At 39.3% G+C, this 12290-nt stretch overlaps 1 protein-coding gene across 1 annotated transcript in view; it reads right to left on the bottom strand.

Annotated features, from left to right (window-relative positions):
* The window catches only part of LOC129231632 (cysteine protease ATG4B-like), a 62459-nt gene that overhangs the window by 23722 nt on the left and 26447 nt on the right, over positions 1-12290 (bottom strand). The window contains exons 6-10 of the mRNA XM_054865999.1: positions 8159-8257; positions 7573-7645; positions 6244-6323; positions 1198-1418; positions 55-133 (exon numbers count right to left, since the gene is read on the bottom strand). Coding sequence (XP_054721974.1) covers positions 55-133; positions 1198-1418; positions 6244-6323; positions 7573-7645; positions 8159-8257 — 552 coding nt within the window. The remainder of the gene's footprint in view (positions 1-54; positions 134-1197; positions 1419-6243; positions 6324-7572; positions 7646-8158; positions 8258-12290) is intronic.

The raw sequence follows: 12290 nt of genomic DNA, 5'->3' as shown, positions 1-12290 counted from the left end.
TGAACTTCACTGATTGCAAACCAATTAATGTATTGTAATAAAGAGAAAATGTACCTGAATATCCTATAAACCACACAGCATGTCGAGGCCTTCCCCCAATGATGCCTAGACTTTGCTTCATGCAAAATGTGTTCTGCAAAAAAGAATAATTAAGAATTGAGTTTTTCACAAACTTATGAGTTTAAGCATTCATGATTAATATATATATTTAAAAAAAAACGCAATCACTTAATAATATTTTGCACAAACAAATATGAAATAAGGGACTTCGGAAAGCTTACAATAATGTATGTACATTAAGTTGTTGTTGGCGTGTCTGTAATAAACTACTATGGCAAAATTGGTACCATTGCCTCAAAAGTTTGGACTTCTTTATTGACAGATAAGACAACACAAGAAAGATTTAAAGCATATAGAGAGGACATAACACTCAGTGCACCGGCGGGAATTGAACCCGCAACCGCCGGCATATGAAGCGAAGCTTCTACCATAGAGCCACGGAGGCCTCATACATTAAGTTAAGTCAAGATTATAAAACTTTTTTCCTAAAGTGGAATATTTGAAATCTTATGCTCATTTATTTAACATCGTTTTTCTTATTTAAAACCAAAAGACGAAAAATACTTCCTTGTGTGCAAAAATATTCAAATACTAGAATGAAGATCTACTCATCTCCTTCATGAGGTTTTTCGCCACCAGCTTGTTATGGCTACTCCAGATTGACATCCCCAAACAAGGGTGAATCAGCATACCAACTGCAATTGTAGTAATAAGCCTAAGCTTGAATATTTCTACTTTTTAAAATTAAACTTAAATCATTTGATTGCATTTGCAACTCATTTAAAATGAATGATTTTCCTGCAAAGTATTAAATTGAGAAACGAAAAAAAAAAAACATTAAAAATCAAAGTAAGCACTTTTTTCCACCATGTAATTAGACTTTCAATTCAAAAAGTTTTCCAATTAAAGAACTTGTTTTCTCGTGATCTTCAGAAAAACTTATGAAACAGTTTCACAGTATATACTTATAATTTAAAAGCAAGAAAAGTAGAATTTTCTTTATCTTTAATAACCAGTTTACCATGAAAGGTTCCATATGATGTTTTCTAAGAAATATTTTAAACAAATAAATCATTTGAAACAGAATCATTTTTCCGTTGATGTAATGTGAGAAATGCTATTGAGATGTTGCCTAACCTTTAAACTTTCACAATAAAGGGGATTCAGGGCTTGTAAGCCTAATCTCAGAGGAATGAAGAGGAGCATGGGCCGCCAAGAATTTAAATCACAGCTCCCAGACGTAATACTTTGATATCTTGGGCATTTTCCTTCCACACAATCTGTGTACCAAACAGTTTGATACTGTTTCGGAAAAGGACTCGATGTTAAGGGTTCTGGAACATATTTACATAATGTTTCTAAAAAAGAAAAGAATTTTTTTTTAGAACAAGAAATTTTAATTTTATTTTTTACTAATTACAAGCATGAGATGGCAAAAAGATGAAAAAGAGAGGAATACGATCAAGTCGTACACAAACGTTAAAAAAGAAATCTAATATGGACACCACACCACTAATTTTTATTCTTATTAAATTATGTATATATTTTCCTGATTAAACATGAGTAAGATTGTAACAACAACACTTACAAATATAATAAATGAGAAACAGCATTGAGAAATCCTTTACAATCCTATAACTTCTTTAACTGCATACAGGAAAACATTATTCAGGGTAACTGATTCACAATTTCTCTATTTTAAACCGTCCCATTCATACTTTAATAGTATTACTCTCTATCTATTTACATAAAACTAAACACAAACTGTTAAAGTATTAAATAGTTATAAAAGCCTCTTAGGGTAACTTTGAACCATGTCCGAAAAATGTGTTGCAAAATAATTTTAACAAAAAGTAGCACAACTTTGAACAAGTAAAATGATTTTTTTTTTTTTTTGTATATTTGAAAACTCACCCCTTTTATTTCATAGCATTCATACATTGTAACAAGGATATGAAAATGACCTTATATGAGAATGACCCAGAAATGATTTACAGTATACGCCGCTTAATGTAATCACTTAGGGACAAATACAATTTGCTAACAATAATTGACTGATAACAACAGCTGAAAAGAATCCAGAACACATAAAATGATGATTTTTTTCCAACTAAGAAGTATATATTTTTGCAACTGTAAATTAAAATTACAATGACTCAAAACTCAAATAAACGCAGTTTTAAATTATAAATTACTAAATTAGCAGAATGGAAGTATCTGAATCATAAAAGGGAAAATTAAAATATACTATGTTTGAACACTTAGTAATAGGTGAGATAAAATATGACCATTTACTTGCGCATCCTTTTCCCTGAAATTCGTGAGCCGGATTTTCAGAGCACATTCAACTACACCATCTTTTCCAGCATGGTTTTGCTTGTTGTTTCTATTTCAATTATCTTCTCTTTGTTTTCAATCTCGTCACCATTTTTTAGTCACTTGCAAAGTAATGGCTGAGAAATGTTTAGTCATTTTGCTGCATTTATTTGACTTATCGTAGTTAAATTGTCAAAGCATTTTAAAACGTCAATTTTTTCTTTGAAAGTTAAATCATTGCGCTTTTTCTACATCGCTAAAATGTTTGACTGTTTAGAGTGAAGTTTTAAGGTAACTCGACAGGGAGAAAAAATCTTCTGCTTTACTGATAGGAACTGAAGTTGTTTCCCTGGAAGCTACATTAATTTTCTTAAAGGGGGAGGAGGTCACCATAGAGGTGCAGATTAGCGGTCGCCACTCGCCAATTGGCGATCAAAAATTTTCAATGGCTACCAAAGATTTCAGCGCCGATCGCCACCGGGTGACCAAAGGGGAAAAAAAATCCCCCCAAGTTGAAGTTATCGATCGCACTGTGCTTTCGGATCCAGTTTTTCATGCTGTGGTAGTCACTCGTCTAGACGCTAGGTCACTTACTGACCTTCAAGAAAAGTTGAAATGTTGCCCCTCTCCTCGCTGATTCGTTGACCACTTCCCGTTTGCTACACCTACACTGCGTTCGGGGCTTAGAGCATTGTTCGGGAAGGGGGGGGGGGTGAAAACTGAAACCTCCCCGCGGTCCAGCAGACATGATCCCTGAACCCAATCAAGGTCAACACCGCAGCATCTGCAGTGCCTGAGGAGGGGAAACGTAAATACGGCGGCGTAGCTAATTCTGATAACTTTTTAAAAGGTTGAAAATGACGAGTAGAGGTAGCTCAAAGAGAATAAAATTGGATACATCTTCCAAGACTTTATTTCAGTTCTTCAAAACGAAGACAACCAGCATCAAGTCAGTTCATTTTTCATTATTATAGAATTTTTTTTTTTTTTTTTGGAAAGATTACTGTAACGTGTGTAACAAACTAAACATGGCACCAAATACATTATTTTTCTGCTGTATAATACGCTATCGATTTAAAAATCAATTTTTAGAAGTACCAAATTACTTTAAAGTGGCCGACTTACACCGGGTGTCATGAAACTTTTCACGACTTGCTTCGCGAAAATCTGCTTCCCTTGTTCCTTTTACATCTTTTGCGAATATTTTAATATAATATAATTTTTTTTCAATCTGAAAATATTTTGACAGATGCAGCGTTAAATTAGCTTATTTAATGTTTAATTTTCATGACTTTTTATTTAGGAAGCCATATTAAATTTGAAATCGTACTTCGTGCGAAAAATTGCACTTCGTGATTTAGATTTCAATCCTTTTACATCTTGTAAATATTAAAAATATTTTTTAAAATCGGAAGTTATTTTGCGCAGGCTAAATTTAATTAGCTTATTTCGTGTTTGATTTTAATGAATGGATTTATTTTTGGATCCATGCTTCCTTTGTAATCGTACTTTGCGGGGAACTGCACCTCGTGGTTGAGTTTTCAATAGCTTTGCATCTTGTTCATTTCTTAATATTTTTGACAAATGAAAGTTATTTTGACGTATACTACCTTAGATTAGCTTGGTCTATGTTCCATTTTAATAAAAGAATTAATTTTTGAAGCCACGCTTCCTTTGTAATCGCACTTTGCGGGGAATTGCTCTTCGTGGTTGAGTTTTCAATCCCTTTGGATCTTGTACAGATTTTAATATTTTTGATAATCGGAAGTTATTTTGGCACAGGCTGCCTTAAATTAGCTTATTTTTATGTTTATTTTAAAGACTCGATTTATTTTTGGAATCGTGCTTTCTTTGTAATCGTACTTTGCGTATAACTATAACCACGTGGTTGAGTTTTAAATCCTTTTGCATCTTATTCATATCTTAATATTTTTGACAGACGAAAGTTATTTAGACAAATACAACCTTATATTAGTTGTTTTATGTTATATTTTTATAAAAGAATTTATTTTTGAAACCATGCTTCCTTTGTAACCGCACTTCGCGGGGAGCTGCACCTCGTGGTTGAATTTTCAATCTTTTTGCATCTTGTACAATTGTCTTCATATTTTTGATAAGCAAAAGTTATTTTGATGTGTGCTACCTTAGATTAGCTTGTTTCATGTTCCACTTTAATGAAAGAATTTATTTTTGGAGCCATGCTAACTTTGGAATCGCACTTTGAGGATAATTGCATCTTGTGCTTTAGATTTCCTTTTGCATCTTGTACCAACATATTTTAATTTTTTTGGCAGTTGGAAGTTGTCAGCTTATTTTAAGTTTTATTTTAATAAATAATAAATGCAATTATTTTCGGGAAACGTGCCGACATTGCACACCAGTTTTGCTAATCTTTTTGCATTTTTGAATACTTCAGAAGTTTTGATAATTGAAAGTTATATTTTAATAACTAAAAAGTAATAAATCCTGTTCATATATTTATTTTTACAGGCTTTATTTTAATCAATTTAATTTATCCTAAAATATTAAATCTAAACTTTTTTTTTTTGCTGTTGAATTTGAAATGTATTATTTCTATAAACGATACTAAATGTCGTATGTTGAGAGGCAGATTTCTAGAGTAGTGGATAGCTACTTTATTATTAGTTCAATTCTAATTCAGACTTTTAAAATAACCATTTGTTCGCAAACTACAAATATTTTTCTAGTTTGTTTTTATTATGTGGTTTTGAATTTTAAAATTTGGTCCTACAAATTTAAATTTGCAAATATGTTGGCAAGGGGGATTCTATGATTAGTGAAGTAGGTCAAACAAATATTAGATTTTTAACTTAATGTGTTCCTCCATCCTATTTCAATCCAAATCTTTCTCAGATTTCTTCAATGAGAGAAGGAAAATACTTACCAATCTTCACTGGTATTGATTTTTATTGTGCTAAGATTTTTAATACATAGATATATAAAATATATGTACAGTGAAGCAGAGTTTATACGTTTTTGAAGGGACTGTATGAAAAAAGTGTATAAGGGGAAAAACGTACAATAGGTATGCATTAAAATGTATTGGATTCTGCAGGGACCAATTCAAAAAATGTACCAAAGAGAAATGTATAAACGGTGCTTTTCTGTATATATATATATATATGTGTGGGTGTATGTTTGGCTACCAAAAATTTGAAGTGGCTACTGGCTACCAAAGAAAAATACCAGTCTACACCTTTAGGTCACCACCTGCAACCATGCAGACCATGCAACCATCCATACCTGCAACATGTCCAGTGACTGAAGTTTTGCATGTGCAAACCAAAGGCATCTTAGGGGAAGTCTGTGGTCACCGAGAACTTTCTGTTTTTTCATTCCTAAAAAAGTTTACACTGCTATTGAAACCCACAAAATGCCACACAGAAAATTAGTCTTGTCAGGGTTTGTCATTGTATTTCTGTTAATTGAGGAACAAAAACGGGAAAAAAATGAAAGTTTTTGAAAAATGATAACAATAAACGAAGACGCTGATTACATATCTGACTTTTTTAAAACGTGTTAACATGCAAGTGTTCCGGGACTTTGTGGTTCTGATATAACATTAAGCGAATGATAACATTAACTGTGATCACATTAGGCGGCGCCTACTGTATAAAATATTTCTGAACAACAAGAGAATGCATCCATGGTTTAAAAAAAAAAAAAAAAAGTCAGCTGCAAGCAGCATTCAAATTTGCAAGCCCACAGTTGAGAACACTGAAGGAATATCATCCGTGTTTTACAGAATTTTGTTCTCACAGATATGTTAATACAATATTGCAAAAGAAAAACATCTTTCCAAAGAAAAGAAAAGAAAGAAAAACAAAATAAACAAAAAATACTCACTAATGTCTGATTTTATCACAGAATTATCAAATGCAACATGAACTGCCAAAGAACTCCACTCATCAAATACTGATAATTTCCTACATCAAAAAAATAAATAGGTAACGGTTAACCATAAAATACAATGGGAAAATATAGCTGAGTGAGCATAACTCATACTTCACTTCATTCAATGGAAAAACAAAAAGCTTTTCTTTATATAGCTAATGAAATGGGAAGTAGAAAAATGTTGGAGAATCAATTGAAATTGATTTTGCTTTTTCATGTATGGGACTGGACATTATTTTCATAAAGCAATAGGGAAGTTGCAACCTATTAAATGTTCATATTTTGGCTATTGGATATTGTTAATTGACCCTCAAAACTAAAAAATTCACCATCGCCGAATTTTAAAACACCGTGGTTGATTTTTAATGAATTTTTAAAAATCCACGCACAAAAGTGCGCGCTTCTGAAACGTCACTAGCCTACGTCACAGGGCGCGAATGGGCAGCCTTCCGCCGAAGATCCCTTGTTTTCGCTAGGAACATTTTGAGCGCTCTGATATTTTTATTTTTTAGAAATTCAATAATTCTTTTGAACACACTATGGAGACCAGATTCGTTAAAGCACAATCTAAATAATCTTCCTTATGTAACATCAATGAGGATATTCGAATATTTTCGAGAGGATGAGAGGTTTAATGTTCCAGAAACGCGAGGAGTTAAATGTGAGGAGATAAGCCTTTTACATTTCGTCTTCGAAGTCGAATGCGTGACCTTCGGCTTCTCCCCTACCGGAAGGCGCATGTCGTCACTTCCTATGCCATCTGACGTCACAGGCGCTTGAACTTTAAAAATTAATTTAAAAAAAACTACTTATCGTATCGCAAAAATCTCTTCACCTATGATGTTCATACATGTTACTCTATCATATAAAAATAAAATTGAAAAATCGAAAACTTCCCTATTGTCAACTGCCTTGTTGACATGGTACATTTCCCCTTCAATTGCTCGTCTCAACACAGTAGAGCAGTTAGAAAAAAAATTCTGAGAGGGATTTTCAAAATCAAAGACAAGTCAAACGTGTCCATCATTTGACTTTGTGTTCCATCGTTGTTTTATGAACTGATGAAGGGGTTTAGTTTTATAACCCCAAGACAGCTATTTGCAGAGTTTTTAAACTCTTTTTCATTTCTTTTATTTGTAGATGTATAAACGTTATAATACCCAAATTCATTTTTATAGGTTTAAAATACTATTGAACACTAATTCTCAGTTTTAGGGGAATACATTTCGCAATACTTAAAATCAATGAGAGAAAAGATCATACAGTGTTCATCATTCTTACCTCAAAACTTGAGCTACCGTATTAGGTCCAAACCACTGACCAACCACTTTCCCTTCTGATGCACCCATCTGTGCTAAAACAAACATATTTTTATGCAAAATAATACAGGAAAAAAGAATAATTACAGCCAAAAAAAATATCAAGACTATCTGCGCTAATTTTATATACAAAAGTATTTTGATGACCCTTCTTACCCCCTCCCCCTATCACCTTCTCAAGGCTTGTCAGATAAAAAGTTATTCAATTCGAAAAATTGTCTAGCTGAACATAATGTTGAACAGCACTAGCAATAACTCTACTGAATTATTTAAGAAGTGTCTTGCCAACATACAGAACTAGGTTGTTTGGTTTGTGTTAAACCTTCATGCTCGACAAGTGGCATGCTGGAACAACATAAATGTTGCAATGGACTCCCATGCTGGGGGCTGCCTGACACAAACTGTAACTCATTCTAACTCGTATGTTGGAGGCTCTCACAGTTGCATTTCTTGCACTGAAGTGTTCCGACACCTAACCACAAGCGACATAAAGAAAACATCTGGCCCATTTAAGTCTGATTGAAATGTAGAAAAAATTTTCAACTCACCTATTTGATGAATGGAATAAGGACAATCCTTTCGATCCTGAAACATTTTCAAAATAGCAGCATACACAGGATCCACAACTCCTGGTTCCCAAATCCAACCTACAAAGTTAAGCATCTACTTAGAATCAATAAAACTCAAGACAATTTAGTCTAAAGTTATTACCTAGTTTCAAAACTCATCACAAAAAAATAAATAAATAAATAAATAAATAAAATGCATTAAAGTGTATCCATAATCATTATAAAAAAACTGACCAAAAATATTCAACTCTTTCCTTACAACACTTACGTTATCGATGATTTAAATTATTGTTTTGTATTTTACAATGGAAGTAAATGTAGTGCTGCCATGTGCATGTAGGTACGGGTTACACTATTTATTAACTGAATATTTACATAGATATTTACAATGTATTTACAAGTTGGAGTTGTGGACGAGAAATGGCGAGGAGCTGGTGTTGGTGGTAGTCGCTTGTCCGCGTCCTCGTACCTACTGCCCTGGATCCAGTTCGGTCATGAGGAAAGGAGTGCGCCTCCTAGCGGGCGCTGGTGGCGCCACACCACCCCCCTTGGTAGTTCATTGCTTACGCTTGGAAGATGTCCCGGAAACGGACACGACGTCCAGAACGGGTGGTTACACCTCCGGCAGCCTCTGGAGCGGTGTTCTGCGGTTTCGGCTCAGCAGGTAAACATTTGCTGCCGTCGTCCAAGGAGTAGGCGGGTTTCACCCTATCCAGACTCACCCTTGTGTCCTTTGTGCCGACTTTAATGACAATGGTTTTACCTTGGCGCAGGACGACTCGGTGGGGTCCGGAATAGGGAGGCTGAAGGGCTCCTCGAATGGTGTCATCCCACAGCATCACGTGGGAGCACTTCTCCAGATCCTTGGAGATGAAAGGTGTGTGCTTGGAGTGCCGAGTTGCAGGGGTTGGCCGCAGCCTGGCCATGTGGCTCCGGAGTCGGTCCACGAGCGAGGAAGGGTCGGTCGGGAGCTCCTCTATTGCTGTCTGTGCTATCAATTCCCCTGGTAAACGAAGAGGCTCTCCATACACCAATTCTGCAGGGGAGGCGTCCAGATCTGCTTTGACCGCACTTCGTATGCCGAGGAGCACTATCGGGAGGGCTTCCAGCCAGGAAGAGTCGGAGTGGCACATTAAGGATGCTTTCAGCTGCCGATGGAACCGCTCAATCATGCCATTGGCACAAGGGTGGTAACTAGTGCTTCTCGAGCGTTTGAACCCTGTGTATATGCCTAAGCGTTTGAAGAGCTGCGATTCGAATTGACGGCCCTGATCGGTGGTGACAATTTCGGGACATCCGAAGCGGGAAATCCAACCATTGAAGAAAGCGTTAGCTACCTCCTCCGCGGTGATGCCTTCTAGTGGCCAGACTTCCGTCCAACGTGTGAAACGATCAGTCGCGGTGAGGCAATAGCGGAAGGACTTCGCTATGGGGAGGGGTCCGATGATGTCGGTATGCACGTGTCTGAATCTGATGGGAGATGGAGCGAATTGTTCCACGGGGGACATCGTATGACGAGTGATTTTCGATCGTTGGCAGCTTAGGCAGGCCCGGGTCCAAGATCGACAGTCGCTCTGCACTCAAGGCCAGACAAAACGGGCGGAAACCAGTCGGGCCGTAGCCCTAGCTCCAGGGTGGCTGAGACCATGCAATGAATGAAAAACCTGGCGGCGTAGATGAGCAGGTACAAAGGGGCGTGGCTTTCCGGTGGAAACGTCGCAGATTAGTTTGGCATCGGATCCTGGTAACTCCGTTGTCCGAAACTGCAGTGCAGAATCTTGATTCATCAGCGTCTGCAGCTCTAGGTCCGATTCCTGTGCCCTGGCGAGGTCCTCAAGTTTGACCGGGGTAGGCGATAATGCTGCTATCCGGGAGAGTGCGTCGGCTACCACGTTGTCTGCGCCGCTGACGTGCTGGATATCAGTTGTAAACTGCCCAATGAACGACAACTGGTTAAGCTGGACAGGGGGGAGCTTTTCTCGCTTCTGCTGGAACGCGAAGGTTAACAGCTCGTGATCGGTGTAGATAGTGCAGTGTTGAGCTTCCAGGATGTGTCGGAAATGTTGAACTGCGTTGTAAACGGCTAGAAGTTCACGATAGTAAGCCGGCCATTCAGATTGCTTGGATGTCAGCTTTTTAGAAAAGAATGCAAGTGGCTTCCAGGTATTGTCGATGAACTGATTTAGTGCAGCCCCGACGGAGAGAGTGGATGCATCTGTGAATAACCCCAGGGGTGCTTCAGGAGCGGGATGTGACGGGAGCGTTCCCTTGCACAGAGCTGCTTTGCAATCGGAAAATGCTTTCTCAAGTTGGGGAGTCTAAGGGATGGGCTGAGAACCTCGCAGGCCCAAGAGAGAGTCATGAAGAGGTGCCTGGTAGAATGCGGCGTATGGCAGGAACCGTCTGTAAAAGTTGATCATCCCAAGGAATCGTCGGAGATCACGAGCGGATTCAGGTCGGGGAAAATTCTGCAGAGCGGTTATGCGATCTGGCAGGGGGCGTGTACCCTCAGCTGATATTTCATAGCCTAAGAAGGTTACAGTGGTTTCTCCAAGAACGGTTTTTGAGGCGTTGACGAGGAGTCCGTGATCAGAGAGACGACGAAACAGGGCGCGGAGATGCTGTCGGTGCTCCGATGTTGAGTGCGAAAAGACTAAAATGTCGTCAATGTACGGAAAGCAGAAATCCAATCCTTGGAGGGCCTCGTCAATAAAACGCTGGAATGTCTGGCCCGCATTTCGAAGCCCGAAGCTCATGAAAGGAAATTCGTAGAGTCCGAAGGGGGTGATGATAGCCGTTTTCGAGATGTCTTCCGGATTTACAGGGATTTGTGTGTAGGCTTTCACCAGGTCGACAACGGAAAATGTCGTACACCCGCGAATGCTATGTGAAAAATCGTGAATGTGCCGGACGGGATAACGATCCGGGATGGTGCGGCTATTCAGCAGTCTGTAGTCGCCACACGGGCGCCAGCCGTCAGACTTCTTGGGAACGAGGTGCAGCGGGGAGGCCCAGGGTCCTTCGGAACGGCGTGCAGTACCCTCCTGCACCATTGAGTCAAATTCGGCCTTAGCGATTTTTAGTCGATGTGGTGCAAGGCGACGTGGACGACAGGAAACCGGAGGTCCAGGAGTTGTCCGAATGTAGTGCAGAGTGGAATGCCGGACCTGGCGCACAGCTCCGGCTGGTCGAATCAGGTCGGGGAATTCCTGTAGAATTTCGTGAAAGTGAGAGGAGTTGTTTTGGAGGAGTTTCACGCTTGGCTGCTCTGAATTTAACGGCAGGCCGGTGGTAGAAAGTCCGGTGGTCCCATCAATCAGTCTTTTATAATGACAGTCCGGCAACAAATGGAAGTATGCCAAGAAATCTGAGCCGATGATAGGGAGGGAAACGTCTGCCACAACGAATCGCCAAGAAAAACTTCTGCGCAGGTTGAAGTCTAATTGGAGCATCAATGTTCCATAGGTGTTGATAGACGAATCGTTCGCTGCACACAGCTGGAAGTTAGGGTCCGGGCGCCGGGTTGACACGAGGGAAGCGGGGTAGGCACAGAGGTCCGACCCAGTATCAATAAGGAACCGCTGCTTGGTGAAGCGATCAGTAACGAGAAGGCGACTTCCTCCAGATTGGCAGTTGGTAGTCGCCGCTATCGACTGCCGTGGAAGTTTCCCTGAAAAAAGCAGGGCTGGGTGCAACGGCGAGCTTTCTCCTGAAAACGCCGATGATAAAAGCAGACCGCCGCAGGGTCGGGCGAGTGACGAGGGGTGGAATTTCCTTGGCCCCTAGTTCGCCGATCTCTTGATCTGCCGCGGGAATCCCCTTCGGAAGCGCGAAAACTTGACCGGCCGAAACTGGTTTCGAGCGCTGCTACTTGCTGAGATAAAAGTTCCACTTGTTCACTGAGCGCGGCGAAATCGGTAGGGGGGGAAGCAGCAGGGTGGAGTGCATGAACGGAACTGTGGAGCGGTGCTAGAGGAATCTCCATGATTCGATCCGCTGTCTCTGCCATGACGTCAACAGGGAGAGAAACTTGTCCTTGCAGGATGGCTTGTACGTGAGGGGGAAGATGTTGCAGCCATAAAGAGTGCAGCAGGGTGTCTTGGATGGCTAT

Source organism: Uloborus diversus, chromosome 1, assembly GCF_026930045.1.
Source record: "Uloborus diversus isolate 005 chromosome 1, Udiv.v.3.1, whole genome shotgun sequence".
Lineage (NCBI taxonomy): Eukaryota > Metazoa > Arthropoda > Arachnida > Araneae > Uloboridae > Uloborus > Uloborus diversus.
Note: the sequence above shows the minus strand (reverse complement) of the source record. Positions and strands in the feature narration are given on the sequence as shown.